This window comes from Convolutriloba macropyga, chromosome 8 (genome assembly GCF_964194025.1).
Source record: "Convolutriloba macropyga chromosome 8, txConMacr16.3, whole genome shotgun sequence".
NCBI classification, from domain to species: Eukaryota; Metazoa; Xenacoelomorpha; order Acoela; family Convolutidae; genus Convolutriloba; species Convolutriloba macropyga.
The window spans coordinates 58,383,765-58,406,472 of NC_134475.1; the positions used below are offsets into that span (position 1 = coordinate 58,383,765).

At 38.6% G+C, this 22,708-nt stretch overlaps 2 protein-coding genes across 2 annotated transcripts in view; both read left to right on the forward strand.

Annotated features, from left to right (window-relative positions):
* LOC142344868 (uncharacterized) overlaps positions 1-22,708 on the forward strand; it is a 577,092-nt gene that overhangs the window by 513,497 nt on the left and 40,887 nt on the right. The window lies entirely within an intron of this gene.
* The window catches only part of LOC142344865 (3'(2'),5'-bisphosphate nucleotidase 1-like), a 41,020-nt gene continuing 19,778 nt past the window's right edge, over positions 1,467-22,708 (forward strand). Inside the window, exons 1-3 of the mRNA XM_075396901.1 lie at positions 1,467-1,677; positions 8,047-8,151; positions 8,272-8,367. Of these exons, the coding sequence (XP_075253016.1) occupies positions 1,495-1,677; positions 8,047-8,151; positions 8,272-8,367 (384 nt within the window). The 5' untranslated portion in view covers positions 1,467-1,494. The remainder of the gene's footprint in view (positions 1,678-8,046; positions 8,152-8,271; positions 8,368-22,708) is intronic.

A 22,708-nucleotide genomic window follows, 5' to 3' on the forward strand; every position in this document is an offset into this window, starting at 1 on the left:
AATAAATTTTGATAGAATTTTTTTACTATACTTCTTAGAATTGTTTAATTTGTGGTCTCAGACAAATGTAAGTACGTATTCATTTTATCCTTCAATGGTTTGTGAAACACATTTAACCTGGCGATGAAAGTAGAGTTCAAAAGGTGTTAAAAAGGATTGTCAATTTAAAACTTTCTTATGAACGTTTTCGAACACTGACCGCATCGTCAGGTTATACACAATACAAAATGCTAAATTGAAAAGGCAGAAAATAAGTTGCAAATCACTAAAATCAGTCATTCAAGGAAATTTAAAACGAATTTTTACATATCTACAATCGTATCTACAAAATATTTACATCTGAGTAAAAATACATATTCGTTTTGATGTAACAGATGCATATGGACATGTTTTTTTTATTAAAAACCTACATATATTGCTTTAAACTTACTTTGGTTTTGTTCAATTGCAAAGTTGAAATTTTCGTTTTGTAACATGTCTTTCGAGTTGGATTTTCATCTCCAAACTAAGCTTTCAGTGTCAATTCCCGTGTTCGATATTCATCGCGCGTGTTGATGGCTGGTTTCAGTGTTCTTATATAGAGCGCCTCTAGTTTCATTAACTTGGATTGTTTGCTGCATTGGTCTAATATCTTCCACTGGAAAGCTGTTTTATCACCGTTGCACTCGATTGAATGTACTCCCATCGGTGAGTCCGCCTTGGCATGCTCTGCAACCCTTGTGGTATTATGTCGGCATGTCTGCCCTACATAGATGGATTTGCATCCACCACAAGTGAGTTCATTAACCATGTGGGATTTGAGATCCTTATCAAAGCTATACTTGAGGCTAGGTAAACAGCTCTTAATTTTCCGAGTGGTGAGAATTTCTTTACAAATTGATTAGAGATGTTGCCTCTGTACTGTAATACAAATTGTTGCTTCTCAGTATTTTCCTGTTGTTTTACGGCTACACCCGCGTTATATCTATGTCTTTTTCTTTGTTCTTTCATTCGCAGCTGGTTAATTGTATCCTTGACAATATTCCCTACACAATGCCTAGGACGTTGATTACCTTCCCAAATTTCTTCATTTTTTGTCAATGCTTCATGGAACGCTTCCCAATTGCTGGTGGCTCGGAACAGGCGGTGTATTGTTTTCTGTATTATGCTTTTCTTATGTTGTTGGGGTGCACAGCTACAACAGTTCAAAATTGTTCCGGTATCTGATGGTTTTTGATACCATGTGCAAAAAATGTTCCCCTCCGGTTGTACGTTAATTGACATGTCCAGAAATGGCAAACTGTTTTTATCATCTGTTGTATCAGTGATCAAAGAGGTTTGTTTTAAATATCAGAATTAATTTTAATTTGACAACTACGTTGGTTGTTATTATTAAATTTTTTTTCAGTTGACAATTCGTTCTCTGCATTGTAATTTTATCATGATTGGGGTACTAGGGGGCTTTAATGGGAAATATCCGGATTTCGTTTGAAGAGTTGTTTGCTTGCTTTCCAAATGACGAGTGAGAGGCATTTTTATGGTGGTCTAGAACAGTCAGCAGTCCTTTACATTTTCATTTCAGACATGAGTGCATGCTGCTTTGCGCGAGTGCTAGCCACCTCTGTCAACCTGGCAAAAAAAGCTGGTCAAATTGCACGTGATGTCAGGTTATCAGGAGATCTTTCCATCGTAGAAAAAGTAAGAACATCTTTGCATTGCTTCTGGGTGGAACGATTCAAATAAGTGGGGCTGGGACATGAAGCTCATCCACTTTACGCAAAAGTTGCTGTTTTTGAGGTGCTGGAGAAAACCTCCAAAGCAACAACGTGTTTTGAGCATGTTTAATATTTTCTACTTGGAGCCGACACGTATGATTTCAAATGTAAGGTTTACAGGGTAAGGTTACTAATTGCGCTTGAACGAAGTTTATAACAATTTTTTTTTGCATCAAGTATATTATAATTATAACCATACGGTTAAATATACCTGAAACAAAAAATATTTCAAATCATTCAAACAAAATAATATAATACACATCAACAATTTTCTTAAAGAATCACATTTTAAAATTTTCTTTCGATTGTTTTCTTCCTAAAAATAAAAATAACTTTTAAAAGCTCCTACGTTACTATTCAAAGGAATTTTTCATGTTGTGGGAGCAAGAAATCATTCAACGTTTTCTTAAAAACGTTTCTATTTTTGCCAACCGAAGCCAATGTGGTAACTTATTCCATTTTTGTACGCATTGACGGACAATCGAATTCATTCCAAAGCTTGTTTCGGCATTTTGTCTAATTTTGAATTGTTTTGTTCGAGCATTTTAATGAAGACTCAGATACCCGTGAAAATTTTCAGAATTTTCTGGCCTAGCGATATCATAATAAATTTTTATTAGCGACATTTTTGCTATTATTAGCTCAGCTGGTAGGGTTTTTTGTCTGGATTAGCAGATCTCTCGCTTTGTCATACTTTTTGCGTAGAAAGCACACCTTTATACCCCAGTTAATCTGTCGGTTAAGGCTTTTTAGGTTTTTTGCAGATAAATTTTGAGAAAAGATTGCCGAAAATGATAAGTGCGAAAGCACAAGTGATTTTAAAAGAAGAATGCGCGCGTTCAGGGGAACTTGATGTCTTATAAGGTAAATTGATCTTAGCATGAGCCATCTTTTTCAAGGTTTTATTCAGCTGCTCCTCAAAACTAAGATTCCTGTCAATTTGAATACCAAGATATCTGCAACTTTTTTGTGTTGTGAGAACTTCGTTTTTGTAAAAAATAGATCCGAAATCAGAATTATCGCGCGAGAAAACGTAAACGTGTTGGTCTTTTTTCATGCAATTTTTTGCTTGACCATTTTGAGTTTTTCTTTGCCTTCTCAAGTGACTTTTTCTAGTGATCGTTCTTCATTTTTGAGTGATCTCTATTGCTCTTACTCCGACGTAAATTTTGTTGCTAAAATATAATCAATTGCAGCATAGCAAGAAGACGGGCCTGAGGGCAGTGCTTTTGGTCAGGGAGGGGGAGGTCAATGGTTCGAATCCCGGCCTGGTAAAATGTTTTTGCGCCCTTAGAGAAAAATTTATCTAGGCTACAGCCCCTGAATTAAATTGCCTCGCTTGTCGTTCAAGAGCAATTCATCTGACATTAGTCCGTTTATGTTTAAGCTTAGTAAGTTTGATAACCTTATTGGATAAAAATATTTAAGTCAACAATGTACTTCTCAAACGTTTTCGCTATTGCTAGCATCTTCAGGAAATTAGTATAAAACTATTTACAAATTTTCAATGATAAAAGACTGAGTTTGCTTGCTAAAATGAAATTTATCAGTTCTGAGGACCTTCGTCGATAGTCAATTCGAATAATTTCTCACGTAAAGGTTCGCATTTTCTCATTTTAAATTTTTGACGTTTTCTTCCATTTTCACTTGTTTAACTACGGAATTGTATCTCGTACTTTTAGTTTCTTTTCTCGAACCCAATTTTGCTATTGTGCAAATTTCGAAAAAAAAGTCGACGCATGTTGAACTAAAATTTTAATGTCAGTTCTCTCCCTTTAAATTTGTCACCCGTGTTGAGCGCGGGCCTCCGATGCCTGATAGGAAGCACTTCAATTGTCATCAGTTTTTCTTCGTCGGCGCACTGATCAATTATTTTCCACTGGAATCCTTTTGACGAGCGGCAGCATTCATCCATTTTTTGATGTTCATTTATCCTGGTGGTTAAATGTTGACGGTCTGCCCGTCATAGGTGGATTCACATCCACTACAATTAGTTTCATAAACCACGTTGGACTTTAAATTCCGATCAAAAAAGAAGATTTGACTGCAGGCAGGCTTGATTTTTATCCTTTCGTTTGTTTAGTTTTTTTGTTTATTTTTTTCAGCTTTGAACTCAGATTGCCGGGGTACTGCTGAAGAACAATTGCTTCTCTAAATTTTGGTTGCTTCTTTTGTCCTTTCTGTTTCCTGATAACTCGGCAGCCGCTTGTTTCTTCTGGACTGTGAGCAGCGTTTCCAGAATTTTTTAACGATCATTCACGACAATCCTTATGGAAATTGGTTTTTCTTCCGAACTTCAACCAAGTGCGGTGTTGCTGCAAACGACGAAATAGAGTTAGCCGACTTCGTTGCGACAAGATCAAAAAAGGCTTTATAATAGGAATCAAAGTAGTAGCGATCCTGATTGCTCGAGAGCTGACCCTACAGAACAAGTCAGAAGTCGAGTGGAAGTTCCGCAGATTTCGGAAACAGCTGAAGAGAGTTAAGTATTTGAAGAAACGCGACAAAACGCACATCGCGACGAAAGCCCGGAACAACTCGAAAATACTCAAAAACTTTTATACGAAAAGTCAGCAAAGAGCTCAACATCAAAGGCAACGCTAGCATTCAAGTGTTTTTTGTCTGGTCCAAATCGTGGTTGTTGCGGTGGTTGTTTTTCTAGCGATGAATTTAGGTATGCAGTTTTTGTTCCGCGTGGTCCTTCAAGATCCATAGGAATAAGGAAAAAATTAAATAAGCTTATCTTATTCTGTGTGTCTTTCAGTATCCATAGGGATAAGGTAAGTTTCTGGTCTATTAAAGTTTGTCGCAACAATCCAAAATGTCATCAAACGAAATATAAAGTAAAGCACAAAATGAGGCCTGGCAAAAAATAATCGGGATTCAAGTGCTGCCTGCAACAGGAGAATAGAGGTTCTGATTGTTATTACTGCTGCAAAACTCTCTGCTTTAATGAAACTGTACTTGACAAAACTAGTATTGATATCCCTATCACATTAGAAACACAATTGAGGGAAAACTTGGAGGGGTACGCATTGCTGTAAAAAATCGCTGAAACACAAACTGATCAACCAATATGTTGTACCGTCAGCTTTACTGCTAACCGTCAGTTTTAATGCTAACGCGCCTGGTTCAAGTTTATATCGTTGAACTGAGGACATGATGGTTTCGGATGTTGAACAACTGAGAGCAATTCGTCGCCTGTTATAATTACAGGTGATATAAATTTTGCGAGCGCAAATTAGAATACTATGTCAGGTAATGATTATGAAAACACTGTTTTTAAGTGACTTTAACTACACTACTTTTCCTGATACTCAATCGGATCTTCTCTGTAATAATCCAGAACTAATAATTCACTGTTTTTGCGACTACTTGTTATTTGAAGACTGCCAAATTAACAACAATGCTCTGATAATTTGACTATTCAAAGTGACGGCAATCTTGACTGCCTTGTGCCACTTGTTGCTACTAACACAAAACTCTATAAAAACAGATTGGGAAGCTCTGAAAGACTCAATTTTAAATATGCTTTTCAGTACAAACTGCTTCAATATAAATTACTGGAGCAATGGTACAAATGACTAGATGGAAAACTCAAAATACAAATTCCGAAATTCACGGCAGATCGTGCAGCATTTCAGCCCTGGATCTCAAGTGACGCGTACATGATAAAAGCCTCGAAAGAAGAAGAAAAACAGGCAAACAGTCTTTGCAGCGTTCAATGAAATTAAAAAGACTGAAAATAGAAATCCAAAAATTCAGTGATATTGATCTCTGGCATTTAGAAAGTTTTTGCGGGTCATTTTTTGGTGAAAGCCCAAAATGTTTCTCCCCCATAAGAAAAAAACCACATCTTCCGCCTGTTATGATCTACAATACTGCAAAACCATACACCGATGAGCAAATCGTTGAAGCTTTCAATTTGATTATTGTGGGTGTTGACTGATAAACGTGAATTTGAAAATAATTTTTCAGACTCAGTTTTAATCGATGTTTGGTGTAACAAAGCCGATATTGAAAGGATTTTTGTATTATTTGAGCCGAACAAAGCAACAGGTCCTGATGGCACTGGAAATATCATTGAAAGTATGACAGTGAAAAAAGTGTGCGAAAATGCAAACAACTTTAAAAGCTGATATCACCTGTTAGAAACCAATCAGCCGGCTCTTCTGCGTTTTAATAGTACTTAAAAAATTTTCGATGAAATATATGATTATGTAAAAAATCAACTACATTCGATGCCATAAAGTTTTCGTAAAAATATATCAGGAAGCCTGCAGTCTATTATTCTGGGTCAGTGTAGGATTGCGAAAATATAAGCGATCTGACAGTTCTGTATCTCATTTTTGCTAAAGCTTTCGTTACCGTTCCCTCACAGTTTTTGACAAAGCTGCCTTCTGTTTGTTTAAGTGGCAAGCATCTTAAATCGTTAGCATCTTATCTCAGAACTTGTTATGTGCATATAAGTTCAAATTGATCTAAAAGCTGCCTTTATTAGCAAGTTCTACAAGTCTCCATTCTCAGTCCCCTGTTTTTTCTAATTTACGTAAACTACCTTCCCACTTGCGAAAACACGATCAGCTGTGGGTTTGCGGACGATCTTAGTGATAATTGAAAAGCAAAAGTGACCTTGGTGATTCGGTGAGATACTTAATAACTTGTAGCGAAAATAAGACGAGGCTAAATGTCAGCAAAACAAAACTAATAAACAGGAAATCTGATTGCTAACTTAGAAAGCGCCGGTTGAATCTCATCGGGATTTTGGCTTATTATTAAAAGTAATATAACAATTTTCAGAGGACACTAAATAGAAACTGAACTTTAACTCAAGCTGCTACGACCGTCTGAAGTTCTTGAGAATTTGCTTGTACATAGAAATGAACGACGTTTTTGTCTTCTGAGGGGTCATCTTGATGTGGACTTGAGTGCACTGCATAAATAGAAAATGTTCAAGCACGTCAATTTGCTCCAGGAAAGAAAAGAACGAGCAACAATTGCTCATCCCGCATCGATGACAGTTTCTTCTGCACCAAATATCTCTTTAACAAAGTGACAAAAATTTATCATCTTGTGCCTCGATTTGAGTAAAAACACATCAAAATACTGGACGTTTTTCGTCAGAAACTTCGAAGAGAATAAATCTTCGCGGGGACTGCTTTACATAACTTATCATTGCAACAAGTTCGCCAATCTGTAGATTGGACTTCGAGTGATGTAGTGCTGAACCCAAGGCTTCGTCAAAAAACCTCTTCTAACACTCCTGATCCTATATACAGATTTTTCTTTACCAATTGCCAGTTTTAGGAGTGTCATATACTTTTGATTCAGATACGCACATGCAGGTTTTAGAATGCCGATACATACAGCGCCAGAGTATCCTTTATACATTTTTTTGTATTCGATCTGCCAGATTTTCGAACTTCTTAGTCGTTTTGAATTTTCTGGTTCCGGCTGCCATCCGCAAGTAATTTGCAGTTCCTGATTAGCGCCAATTTTTAGCGGTTAATCTATCAGAGTCACGTAAAATTGCGTGAGGCACGAACTTGTAAGTTTGTAAGTAGGCGGACTGAATACAAAAATATGCATATAGGAGACTCCGGAACTGCATACATCGACATTCTAAGAGCTTCACGTGCGTATATAAAGCAAAAGTATATTACACTCCTAAATCTGGCAATCCGTATACAAAATCGGTATATAGGATAAGTAGTATCAGAAGAGGATTTATGTCGAAGCCTTTGGCTCAGCACAGCAACTTGAAGTCCAACCTACAGATTAGAGAACTTGTTTCAATGACCAGATCTGTAATGCACTCCCCACATTAATTTATTCTTTTCTTTCGGAAATTTCTGACTAAAAACGTTCAGTAATGTTGCTAATCGTGTTTTTGCGCTCAAATCGAGGCCCAAAGTTAAATTTTTGTCACTTTGTTAAAGAGACATTTGATGCGGAAGAAATCGTCATCAGTGCGGGATAAGCAAATCTGCTGGTTATTATCTGTCCTAAAGCGAATTGACGGGCTTGTACTTTTTCTATGTATGCGGTGAACTCTGGTTTCAAGTCCACGTGAAGATGTCCCCTGAAAACTGACAAATATGTGAGGAGGTCGTGCATTTCTATGTACAAGCAAATTGTCAAAAACTTGAGACGTTCGTAGTAGCTTGAGTTGTTGTTGTTAATACTGAACTTTCTCAGAGTCACTTAATTTCCTCCATCATGCTGTTCTCTTAACGCGTAACAACTTGTTGGCCAGATCGACATGGTTTTTGCATTTTGTTTGTTGTTTAAGGGTGTACAAGATTTCCAAACAGAGGCGGATAGAAAGTCACAGGAACTGATCATTGGCACTCTGAGCAAGCTGTATCCAAAACTGAACTGCGTCGGAGAGGAAGAGGTAAAGAATTAGTACGATGACGTTTGTCAGCTAGTACTTTTCTTATAAAAAAGTAACTCGATCAGTAATCTCAGTCTTTAAATAAAGCCACTGTTTCCTCATAACCTGTAAATAATTCAGGACGTAGGAGAGAGTCCCTGCGAAGACGTAGGACTGCACGATGAGTGTCTCACGGCCAACTACCCATCAGAGTTGTCAGCACTCGATGAAGGCGAGGTAGGCACAATATTGTAGGTTTGCTTATAACGGTTCTCTTGGTTATTCTATGGCGCAGGATTATGATGTTTTTGTTTGTATACGGTAAAAGAATGCAAGCGTAACAGGTTACATTGCTATTTACGATCCATCGTGCTCAATTATGTTGGCTGATTAAATTCCTAATTTATACCTTCCTATCTTTGTCACCTAGGACTTCGCTCCATCCAGAGACAATTCCGTCTACACAATATTTGGGTTTGTCTGATGATTTTTAAATGCTCTTGAACGAAGTTCATAGCTGTTTTTCGCGTGATCTAAAATTCTCTCTCAATCAGAATTTCAAGCAGCTGAACTCAATTGGCGGCAATTTAATACTAAAAGTCAAACGAAAAGTGCGCCGAAACTGGTGTCATTTTTTACTTTAAATCTTAATAGTGGTATACGTTGTTAACCTCTAATGTGGTTATTTGAAGCCCACTATTGAACTTCTTATTTCCATTTAGGCTCCCCCTCCCTCCCTACTCCCCCCCCCGGACTGAAGCAGGCTGCAATCGATTAGAGCTCCCCCTAGTCGTTCGAGAGCAATTCTTCCGACGTTTAGTCGGTTATGTTTGCGTTTTAAAATCTGTAGAATTTTCAGTTTGAAAATTTTTGATTTATATGTGGCTAATTTTGATGAAACTCCTGAGGTTGTTTTTAAAACAGGACTTCTATCAAGATCTAAGCGAAAGGGTTTTTCACTCTCTAGACAAGAGCTGCGTAGATTGCTAACTCGATTGAAAAGTGAGGGATTGCAAACGGAACAAATCATGAATCCAAAGTGCAGAATTGAAGATGTCTAAAACAGCTACATGTACATGACAATATACCCAAATGTAATGTCGAAATACCCAATGCCGTAATATGACCAGTAGTAAAATTTGGGGTGGTCTACCGCACAGAAATAGGATCCCTCCCAGCGCAGTCTCGAACCAACTTCAAAATCATACAGCTTAGTGCTGGAAGCATGCCTACATTGCCGAGCTACGGATACCAAAACTACTTAGACGAAATCACGCTAAAGCTGAGTAATACAAACTTATAGTACGATTGCGATAAGCGATTCGCCGAATAGTCATGCAATATTTTCTTAACCAATACATAATCTAACTAAGTTTTCTTTTTAAATCATTAAACAATAAACCTGAAATAAGGCAACATGGCCCAGATGGTAACTCGCGTAAACGCATAATCACCTGGGTTACGTTGCCTTTTGGATTCCATTATAATTTATCAAACACAAACAAACAAAACTATCTCACTTTTGTCTTTGTTATCAAAGCTATCTCAGTTTTGGGTTTTTATCAGACCTAATTAAACAAATCGCTCTATAAAAACAACGAAGAAGTAAACTTCTCGCATTTATCAAAAATAACCATGAAAAACAGTCCAGAAACCTCAGATAACTTCCGATATATTGTTTACAGCGCTCAAGTCCTAATTCCATCTCAGTTTTCCTTTGAGCTAAACACAAAAAGACGCAAAGTTGATCAAAGAGAGGGCAACCTCACCACGCAAGTTCAGCCGAAAGGACTAGCACATTGGATTGACCAATTTACGGAATGGCAGTTTGCAGTTGTTAACCATGAGCCACAAAAGACACAGCAGCAATTCAGATGGTGTAATGACATACCATTTGAGCACCAACACATTTTGGTCTATTCAAACGATAATCCAAAACACATGGAGAAGATTATTAAATCCTATATCCGTCATGAGAGTAAAGTCCTCTTTGAGATCAAAGCCAGAATTTTTACGCCAACAAGCGCTTCCCAGACCCTCAATGAGCAGTTCTTGCGATTTAATTCATCAGATATTACAAGACGAGGAGATATCTTCGAGCAGTTCACAAGAAACGCTGATACAGTAATGGACATATCACCTAAGCGTTGCAGCGCAATGGACATAGTATGGGAAATTGAACGCTCTTGCCCGAATAGACGATTGGAATCTGCAAGCATGACAGAATATCAGAGGAGAATTATAGCAAAAATTGAGAGCCTTGAGAGTACCGACTCCCCATTTAAACAAACTTTGGAAGACTATATTGATATTTTAGCGACTGGGTGGGGATCGATTTACAGAACTGACCACTCAGTTTATTTGGAAGTTCAATGTGGAATGAACAACGCACAGTGCACATGCTGGGAATGTTGGGATGCCCCATTAGAGGATAGTTGTGACGTATACGAGGAAAATTCCGATGAGTCATCAAAACAAACAAAAGAAAGCAGATAAAAGAAAAACTTCTATGCAAATCATTTTCTGTAAATGCACTCTGTTAAACAGTTTGTTACGCAATCATTTTCATGATAACTATTCCTGATGTTAATAAAGTTTTAAGCAACTTTGAAATTGTATCTAAATTGTTTCCTAAGAACAAAAGAACAAAGAATGCGTTTTTAGCTGTCTGTATGTTTATTGATCCGAACACCGATCTGCAAATCATTAACAAATTGGCTCCGCATGGTGGGTTGATAGGACCTGGTGACAGTAATTTGCATGGCTATTTGAAAAATTCAAAGATCTTGAGAACACATGCTGCTTTTCATGATGCTTACGGCTTTATGAAGGAACAATATGATATAGGACCTGGGTATGTCTATATGTTGTCGGAAATTCCAAGCCACTTTCTTCTTGGACACCTTACAGGAATTATCTTTTGGATTTTGTTCAAACTGGTTTTTTGGTCCTACTTTGTAGCTCTTCCCTTTTGAATGAATAATTACGATACAGATAAATTCACACTGCGCATCTCTAAGCTTGCATCTCTTCATTTATCTCAGACAAGCATCAAACGAGAAATTATTTTGAGAAAACAGTGTTGGAAAAAAGTGGGTCAAAAGTTTGTATTGGTACAAACCGAAATTGATCTCACAATATCTGAAGTAGAGCTGCTAGTAGAAGCATCCAGGTTATTGGAATATTTTATTTCAATATCGCAACAGTCTGACCAAATTCCGCCACCAGAGCCACCTCCCAGAGCTACATTTTAAAAATGGGGGATGACTTGCCAGACTGTCAGTTGGATTTTGCAACCAAAATTTTATTTGATCAGAACGACCAAGAAAGGCCACCGTGGAAGCTATGTGGAAGCATAGAAATATCATTAGTCTTTTACAGTTTACACATTTTTCTTTTACTCGGTGCCATAGCAGTTACTCTTTGTTTTCTATTCATCACAAAATTTTCAACAGAACGCCCTGAAATTTGGTCGCTGCTAGCATTTAGTATTGGTTGTTTAATTCCAACACCAAAATGAATAAGGTTATAGTGACTGATCCTCATTTGTTGATGATGGTGGTAGGACCCAGTGGCTCAGGCAAAACTCGATTGGTTGCCGAACTCATCATTAAACAGAAAAAACTGTTTTACCCCTGCTTTGACAAAATAATATACGTTTATCAACATAGGCAAAAAATTTATGACGAACTCCACAATAACTTGGGCACAGGAATCAGTTTTATTCAAGGACTTGACTGGAGCAAAATTAATTCTACTCCCGATAAAGCTCGCCTACTGATAGTTTTTGACGACGTCTACACTGATGCAAGCCAGCAGGAGGAGTTTTTGCATTTAGTCATTTCTGGTCGACACAAGAACCAGCATGCAATAATACTGAAGCATAACTTATATCAAAAGAGCCGAAACTCAAAAACCATTGACCTTAATGTTACTCATATGCTTTTGCAGAAGAATCCTAGAGATATCTTACAAATTGATGTACTTGGCCGTCAACTGGGCAACCGCAAGCTCGTCTTATCGGCCTATAAATTAGCAACCAAAGAGCCTTTTGGTCATTTGTTAATTGATCTGGATCCTAGATGCAGTGAGCATTTACGGCTGTGTTCCAAACTGACAGACCCTCACACAATATTTTACTGCTCAAAAATCTCGCAGAACAAACTTGAACTTGATGAATATTTCACATCATCGGACTACTTTCAAACTGCTTATAGACTTCAAACCTGTTCTGAAGCGCTTCGCAATACTTCACCTAAATGATAATTTCATAAAATTTTTACTGGATTGTATATATAACATTGTTCAGGGAAATGTCTCATTAGCAAACAGTGTACTTAAACAGAACAAATTACAAAAATTCAAAAACCTTCTTTCAGTTCTGTGCAACAAGAAAGTTAAAATCAAACAAAAACGAAAGCTGTTAGCAACAAATCAAGGACTGCAGCTTGTTAAGTTGATCTACGAGCCAATTCAGAGTCATTTTGAAAATGAACAATTGCAATAAATCGATTGCTCAAAAATTCATTCTCATATCACAACAAACATACAATGAGCTGCTAAACGCAAACAACACAATTAAACAAGAGTCCCCATCAGTTAAAGAAGTTTTACTATCAGACAGCAGGGCAAATGAATCTGATATTGCAGCCCAATTGAGCGTTGCAGCTACATTAAACAAAAAGAACTTAAAACAGGAATCAGATCAGGAACCTCGCGAAATGCTAGCCAATGAACATCTTCAGACGAATCTGAGCGGAAACGAGGTAAAACAAATTGTAGAAGAGTTATTGTCAGCTGGCATGTCGAGTGGTAAAGTTGAAAAATCCAAAACAATTATCAAACTATTGCAAAATTCAGACACAATAACTGTTGACAAGCAGACTGGAAGAATACAAAGCAGAAGAGGAGGCCCTCAATCAGATAGCAATCTATTTGAATTGCTGATCAATATCCAGCATCCAACAAAAAAAATTTCCAGTTGAGATCTTGAATTGATAAAGGAATTAAAGATTGCACAACACCTGATTGCAAACACAAACGCCAAAGCAGTAAGCCCAAAGCTGACAAGAGACTCTAACACCACATGGCTCTCCATATTTGCATCCAATTCTGAAGATCTTATCAGCGCAACTTATCAAACTGCTTCTAATAGTAGGCGGAGTAGAGAAAAATCCAGGCCCAACAAAGAAACTTAAATGTGGAAGTTGCAAGAAACAATTAGGAAAAAGTACAAAAAACAAGTCCCTTTATTACTGCACGATATGTGGTTGGGTCCACAATCAATGCTCTGGGCTGCTTAATGCAAACGAATACAACAGCTATAACTTTACCTGCACCAAATGCAAGCGCGAAAGAGTTGTATCAACAGCACTTTCAAACAACAAGGACCTACAAAAAGTACATAAATTTTTCACGGAAGTCAATCATCCTTCAGCATATGGTAGCATTAACACGTTAATCAAGGAAACTGGACTCAAACGGCAGACTGTCGAGAACTACCTTACACACAACTCAACATATACCAAATTCAAACAAACGCGACACCGTTTTCTACGACTTAAGGTACAATCCTACCGGTTGAATGAAATCTGGTCACTAGATCTTGCTGATATGCAATCTCTAGCCAACGACAACAGGAATACTCGTTATCTATTAGTGGCTGTCGATACATTGAGTCGCTTTCTGCGGGTCCAAGCAATGAAAGATAAGTACGCCTCAACAACGAGGCGTGCTTTTGTCACCATGATTTCCAAAACAAAACCAGAAAAAGTGTGGACTGATGATGGTAAAGAATTTCTAGGTTCATTTAAAAAACTTTGTGAGCAAAAAGACATAATCATTTACCAAACAAGAAACGAAAAGAAGAGTGCATTTGCAGAACGCAACATCCGATCAATCAAATCATTAATACATAAATATTTAAACGAAAACCACACCAGCACTTACATTGACAACTTGCAGAGCTTCGTAACTGTATTAAACGCCCGAGTTAACAGGACAACAGGGCTTGCACCAAAGAGCGTCACAAAGCAACATACAAGCTATTTAGTATCACTCAACCTGAACGATAAGATCCAGAAACCACGTTTTGCTATTGGTGAAACTGTTCGTATTAAAAGAAACATCGAAACATTTCACCTTGGTTACAAAATTCAATTCAGTCATGAGATATTTAGAATAGATAAGATACTCACTCTCAACCCTCCAACCTATCGAGTAGTTTCCCACGAGACAAGCGAACAAATCTACGGCAGATTTTACGAATCTGAGCTGACAAAATTTTCAGAAACATAAAAATGGTTAGTGTAGAACACTCAAATAGTTTCTCGATAAATTTAATCTCCAATTCCTCCACATACACCTATCCCGGAAACACAATGTCATCTTTCACCAACTTGCTCCCCAGATCAATTGACCTCAACAAAAATTTCGGTCAATGGCAAGTGGCGTTGGTAGAAATCTCATGGCCAGCAAAATTCAAAAATGTAACGCAAGGAAATATACAGCTTCACAAACTTCAAAATGAAAGTTCAGATTCAGCCGACAGCAACGACGACGACGACGAGTCAATAGAACCAACAAGTGCTGACGAATTATACGTCGGAATAGGTCGTCGCCGCCGTCACCATGGAACAACCAACGCAGCCACAACTTTTCAAAAAGCTCGAAACTTGAGAATCAAATTTGAAGCTGGCTATTACCCAACTCTTGACCACTTAATGACAAAGATTTTTTCTAAATCCTTTGGAAGTAAACGAGAGTTTTGGCCGTTGAAATGGAGCGTGTCGAGTCATAGTCAAAAGCTAAAACTATTGTCCACAGACAACATGAGCGGTATCCTATCAACAGAAGATTATCAAACGGCCACAAGCGAAGGAGAGCAAACAGAGGGAGATGAATCAAACAGAGCTAAAGGTCCCTCTAGTATTGAACTTCTTTCTACAGACCTTCAAAACATTCTCGGAACCAGTCTCCTGAAACTAGGAGTCGAGCCTAAATATCCTATTGACCTACTGGGTGGGGGACATACGATGTTTGTTTACTGTGATCTCATCCAAGATGAAATTCTGGGAAGCACCCTCACTTCACTTCTTAGATCCGTACCGCTAACAAAAGTTATCAACAAGAATGAAAACACAGCAGTCATATGTCATCATTCTTTCTCCAACCTGCAGTGGAAACCGGTTGTGAAGTCATCATTTCAATCAATAACCATAACAATTCGCGACGAAACAGGCCAATTAATGCCATTTCTATCAATCGGTCGCAGTTGGCTAACACTACAATTTCAATTTTTACCTCATTAAATCATTCTTCCCACAGCCGACAGTAAAACCAGTCGCTACGAATCAATATTGAATAATGGACGCACACTATGACGCACAAATTGCGAGAAATCAAGACAACTATGTTACACACGGCGGCCCCGCAAGGCAATTTGGTTCAGGTGCCGCTGGCCTTGGCGCCCTCGCGGTGAGAATTGGTCGATGCACATTACCACTTTTGAGAAAGTATGCGCTTCCTTTTGCTAAAACAGTTGGACGGAATTTGGTGAGCGCTGCAATCCCTGAGATTGGAGAAATAATATCAGGAAAGAAGCGGCTGAAAACGGTAGCAAAAACTTCTATCAAGAAATCAATTTCTAAAAGCGTAGCAGACACCGTCGCAGGAACGCGATCGCCGGACGCGCGGGGGCGAACAGCCGCGTCGGGCGGGCGAATCCGCGCTGCCGTTCCGCCCGCTCGCCGGCCGACCGGCGGGAGTCATCCTAAACAAACACTCTTATCAGCAAACAAACAGCAGATAAAAACATCTCCGGCACAAAAGCGAAGAGCGAGTACGACCATTTCTAAAGAAACAAAACCCAAACGCAGTCGAAAAGATATTTTATCAAACATACGGTACTAAAAATGGCCGAGTTTACGAGCCTAGCAACCGATATTGCAAATCCAGTAACCCATACAGCTCTTGATTTTTTTGAAAAACCGAATGTTCTAGTTAACTATGAGAGTGGATTTGATCAAGAAATTTACCCACAAGTGGGTTCAAGAGGGCCCACATTGGACTTTTTAATCAGTGGAGACCAACGCAATTGCCTGGACCTTAACTACATACAATTGGGGCTTCAAGTAGCAATTTATACAGCAGAAGGGAAAGATCGCGTGAAAATAAATGATGCTAGCAAAGTCGTGTTTGCTAACAACACACTCCATAGTCTGTTTTCTCAAGTTGAAGTATATGCTAATGGAATTCTGATCTCTGACAGCAACAACAGTTATCATCATCGTGCATTTCTCGAGACTGAGCTGACAACAAACAGCGATAGTAAGGAGACATGGGCGGCCTGTCAAGGTTACTGTTACGATCCCGAACCCTCCTCTGATGCCAACAAATCTGAATGGCTTCAGAAACGAATGAAATCTACCTTGGAAGCAGAATATGTCTCCAGTCTTTACGGATCACTTTATGTAGATTTTTTCAGCTGTGAAAAACTGATGATACCGGAAGTCGATATTCGAATTAAACTTTATCGCGCTAGCAACGAATTTAGCTTGATAAGCCTAGGCGATGACGCTGACCAGTTGTTCACAGCAGTTATAGAAAAATCTTCATTATTTGTTCGCAAAATAACCGTAACTGAGTCTGTTCGGCTTTCCATTGAGAGAGCATTGCTTAAAGCCCCAGCGAGATATCCTTACATCGAATCCCTATGCAAGAGTTTTATTATGCAGTCGGGGCAAAACTCTTTTGTCAAAGAGTCCATATTTGGTACGGAACCCATCAGGCGACTAACATTGTGCATGGTGGCAAACGACAAGTTCAGAGGTTCAAAGAACTCAAATCCTTTTTTGTACAATAAATACGATTTAAAAAGAATTGAAATTATACGCGGTAACGGTTTACCAATAGCAGGCACTCCAATAGACACCGAGAGCAATGTTCGTATGTATCACAACAGTCTCTCAGCACTCGGCTTCAAAAACGGTGGAAACAAAATTTCTCTAGAAGATTTTGCAAACAAATTTATTGTGACTTTTGATTTGACATCATCACAGGAGGCATCAAAAAACCTTACATTATTCCCGGAACTAACAGGAGCACCTATTACTCTCAAATTATTCTTCACTGAGGCTCTTCCAGAAGCAGTTGAGCTCTTTATGATTGGAGAACGCTTCAGTCAACTGTTCATTGATGCAAAAAGGAACGTTTCCAAGAACCAAACAATATTCAATGGATAATGTCAGCTTAAAAAACATTGTGAGAAATTTTCGCTTGCTCAAATTTTCTTTTGGAGGTGTCTGGTCAGCGGACAATTTCCCAAGAATAGAAAAGGGGCCACGTTTTCAGATAATTAACACTTCACCTGTTAAACTAAAGGGAACTCACTGGATACTGCTTGTTGCAATAAGCTCACTTGTATCTACTATAAACAGGCAACGGAAAAAGAAACTGAAATCATTTGTTAACATAATAATTTGGAATAGCCTCGACATTCCATTGAGTTTCTTTATAGATTTCTATAAAAGATTGGGTTTGCTTTACTCTGATAACTCCGCTAAGTATACCATACATGAGACTGCTTCTTCCCCTCACCCGCAATCTCCCTCCTCCAACCTATGTGGACTCTACTGTATATACGCAGCATTAAAAATTTTCGAAAAGGTAGGGCATGCCTATTACGGAAACGCAAGCGACCGACTCAAGGCAACGAAGCAGTTAAAACTAATCCTTGAAGCAGCAGTAAAAAACATTGGATTGATTAACGAATTAAATTTGATAAGATATTTTAATACCACACTGCAGTCAAACTATACTTTGAAATTTTTGTAATAAAATTTTAACCCAGAAAAATTATTCTGAATCTGAGTATTGAACAATCATCCGAGATCGCTTGGGAGGCACTGATTCAAAATAACTCTCATCACAATTAACCCCGTCGTCATCAACAACACTTTGAAAAGATATACAATCCTGTGCATTGCACTCCTCGGCTTCATCAAGTATGAAAGGGTTTCCCAGCCCTCTATCTCATGACAATCATCGTCTTGGTCACTGAGATCGCTCCAATTCACTACTGCCTCCTGTTCATCATATTCTCGCGGAAAAAACCCGGGATCAGGTGGGGCTAAAACAAAACGAAATTAGAAACCTATAATTCAAATAAATCAAAGTAAAATAACCATAACCAAAGGAGGAGCTTGATGGACAACTTCCGGACACCGAGTCCAAATCAAAGGATGACAGTTCCCTAAATTCGGTAAACTGCTCCTCTTCATCAGTCGAGTCGCAGCTGTCGTCATCGTCAACAACATCAGCACAACCATCAGAGCTAGGTCTTGAGCTGCTCTGCAAAAATTGAGGAATCTGCTGTAGGCTATAATGTCCGTAAGGAGTGTATCTACGCCATTTGCAAGTATAAATCGTTTGTCATCGAAACAACTTAGAGCCGTTTTATTTGTTGTAGTAACTTTGATCTGATGATTGGATGAATGAATCCTTGTCATTGGCGCGCGGCTGCTGATACCACTTTGAAGACATTCCAGGTATTTCTCGTGATGCAGAGTTTTTTTCAGGACTTTTTGAACACCTTTTGCACTTTGCTTAACACCACTCGTAAATTTGATACTGTACATTTTGGACCGCAAGATTACGCTTTCTTCTAAAACTGCCCCGTTTAACTCATCCGTCATTGTTAAAGGAACCTTTTTATTTTTTGGATCAAAGAGAGGATGCGAAGTTGGGTAGTCACTAAGATCCAGTAAGTGCTTGAAATCTTGCATGTCTCTGTAGAGATCCTCAGTTTCTATGCGATAGAGAAGCGAGTCAGTGTCTTTATACGTAACACAAATTCGCTTGCCGTATCTAGGTCTCATCTCGTTATAATGAAAATTGTATAGAGCAAGCTTTGAAAGATCCAGGATCGCTGCTCCAACAGGCGTTGGTTTGTCCCACTTTATATTTGGTACAGATAAATATACCGAGCACAAGTTCTCACTAATAATTTGAAAAGATTTGAAGGTTGGCTTCGACGTAAGTTTCGAGGCTTTGCTTTCTTCAGAAACAAATTGAATATTTTTTCTATTTCGTTTATTCTCCATTGTTTTACCGAAACATGCGTTAGACATCAGTTTGTAAAAATTTTTCTCAAAGGCTGTTGCCGCCTGTTTACGCATAGTCGTATTTTTTTCTATATAAGGGCGCAGCCAGTCTGATTGATTGAATTGAAGAACGCGGTAAAGAGCCAGTACTTGAAGCCCCTGCTCTAAATAGAACATTAGGTTTTCAATATGGCAGATGTAATGCTGCTTGGGAAACAACGTCTCCACTAACTTTGCAACAGATGTCCTGTTCGCAGCAAGATTCTTACTATAGGGTGACAACCATTCCTCACTTATTACTAGTTTTTCAGGCGCTAAGGGGAAATCGGAGTGGTCGTCATGAATTGATGCTGGGTAATCCAGGTCTACTTCAACAAAATAGCCCAAACTATTGTTTTTCTTATAGGTGTCGATGAGTTCCTCAATATTTGAAAACTCAGCCCACTGATATCCATCTTTTGGTAACTTTTTCATCATGATTCCTCCATAAAGAGAAGTAACGTCAAAAAACGCTCCGTACACTGATTTCTCGTTCTTGTTGTAATTATGCAAATCTTTGTTGTTGGCCCGGAAATGCCGAAGCGCCCCAACTCCATTCAATCCCCCTCTTATCGCCTTTTCGCAGAAAAGAAGCATATCAACATCCGATAACAACCCAAGTTCAACTTCGGTGGTTACCAACATCGCATCCCAGCTAAGATTGGGGGCACTATAGAAGTAAGCTGGATCCAAGCGGTATACCTTAATACAAACAGATCGGAACAATTCAAATACATCAGCAAGTAGGAAAACGTCAGTTTGCAAATACGCATCGTGATAGTCGCCAAAAGAGTTGCATTTGAACAGATGATACATGTCAACTGCTTTTCTGTACATCTCTTCCGTAATATCTATCTTCCCTGTTAAAGTATTTCTCCAGTCGTCACCGAAAGGGGGCAGACCAATTTCATCAAATTTTTCGAAACAATTCAAATAGGAGTAGGGAAAGAGACCTTTACTCCTAATTTTTCTGAAGTCGGAATTGGAATAACTTTGAAAATGGTGTCGGAGAAGTTTTAAATCATCATCTTGAAGTGTCTGCGCTAAAGAATCAAGACCTGAAGCCATAAAGTTGAAACTATCAAGAAATCGAAATTCGTTCCGAACAATTCTTTCGACACCACATTTGTTTATATAACTACGTATCGGAACTTGAACCGAAAATGAAATAAACGTTTCCTCAGTTCTTGAAATTGCCGAAAGAATTTCGTTATCCTTCAACTTGAGGTATTTGACAATGTGATGCGCATCATAACGAGATAGATTGTGGAAGAAAACAGGGAGGAAAGATCCTACGGTAACCTTCAAATTACACGCATTGTGAGCCACCCCAAAAACTGTTCCTGTTAAATGACAATGATGGATAACCTTATCGTCGTCCATTTCAAAACATTTTTGACAAATGCAACAGGGGTTGGCCCAATGTTCAATAAGCTCACGTTTTTTTGAATTCGATAGCTTCAGAAATCGAAAGCGTTGGCGTTCCGATTCCGTCCATTTGACCCAGCTCCGCAGAGTGTCCATCAAAACTGCAATACAATCTTCGCCTCTATAAAACTTTTCCATGCGGACCTCAGAATTTCTGCTGTCAACGAGAACAACACCAAAACTACAGGGATACTGATTTTCGATAACACAACTTGAAGCACGTCCATTATTCAGGCCGTTTTCAATAAGCTTCTCAACGGATTCAAATGAATCCGTGCGCACATCAAGAGCTTCTAAGTCCGCATGCACAACAAAAGGACACTTGAAAGTCTTTTGCCAGTTTTTAAATTTTACTGTTGAGCCATCTTTGGGCATTTCAATAACTTGCGGCTGATGATGCTCACAAAGAGATTTGTGAAGTTTTATTTTTTCTCGTGCAATGCTCTGCAGACAACGCTCACAAAACTTTCTTATATTGTTCTTCGACCTCGCAGTGGCGGGAGATCGGAGCAGAACTTTCATTACACGATCCAAGTTTTTAATCAGACAGTAATGCCAATTGTTCTCTTCAGATAGGAGAAGCAAATTTATCCGCTTCGCGGAATTTTTGTACTTTGTCAAGTAAACAGGGTAAATCTTTTTTTTGTTCGTACGCGAATACATTGATTTTCAAATGATTGTTTTTCTCAAACGTTGGAATGTCAGCTAAAGCTATTGGCATTTTTCGTGGATTGTAAAATAAACGGCTGAGATGTTGCCGATAACTTTGAGGCCTGTCCTGATTTTGTTTTACCGGAAAAAGTGCAGCTAACACAGAGTAAAGGAAGCACAGATTGTCTTTCCAGTTTCTAATGTTAAGAATTGACTTGCGTTGATTTTCAAGTTCTGGCGGCGAAGCGATATAAGAACCAGCCCGAAGAGGCGCAAATTTCGAAATTTTTAGTTCAACCAGGTTTAATTTTTCAATTACCCAGCCACTACCAGCCGTGCAGAAAACGTTCATTTTAGACAAAAGTTTATCGACGTGCGAATAATATTCGTCAGCGGTTAGAGTTGTTGAGAGACTTTCCATTGGACTGTGGAAGTAGCAGACAGTGCTATCGTCTGTTAAGGGCTTGACGAAACTTACTTCAATGCAAATTCCAAACTTAATTGTAATCATAGTCTCCAACTTTTTGCTAACAAATTCTTCAATGGCAGTTTCGTTATTCACAAGGAACTCAAAAGGGTCGAAGCTAGAGTCGTTTGTCATTTTCAATCGAAAAGACTGAAAATGTTCTCGCACAGCTTTTCTCTCAAGCTCCAATACAAACTCATGGCTCTGCTGTATTTCAGATGGATTAGTTCTACGTGTAGAAGCGACAACTGAATGTTCGGCAGAGCAGTGATTCTGCCAGTCCTCTTCAAGACCGAAGAACGTTTGACAAGAGGTGCATCTTACCGAACGATTATATTTATGAATATTCTTGAGATGACGTACTAAATTTTTGGCAAGCGTAAAATTTGTTGGGCAATGACCGCATCGAAAAGTTGTATCAGGAAGCTCGGAGTGCTTTTGATGTTTATGAGTAAGAAGGTCTTGTCGTTTCGAAAAGTTTTCGTTGCAAAAGTCGCATTTCACCATAATTCCTAAACCAAAATTTATTATGGAGATTTATCCGGATGTCACTAACAAAATATGCCTAAGTTAAGTCTGGCAAGGCTTTAACTAGCAAGACACGCCTTCCAAAGAAATTCTGATTAAAATTAGTTAGAGGATCAGGAACAATTTTTGTTCGATTATCCTGCAATCCTTGTAGCAGTTTGGCCACAAGGAAAGCTCTGGCGTTGTTCTATGAACAGCGCCAGAAAAGATGCGAGGGTCCAGTTTATTGAAAACCGGGGAAGCCAAGCATCTTTTGTAAGTTTTAGTCCCGAAGGGGGGTGGAGGATAGTCTAGAAACAGACACCGAAAAACTGAAGTTTTTCGAAGTCTGTTTCCTAACTATCCTCCACGCGACTTCTGCCTG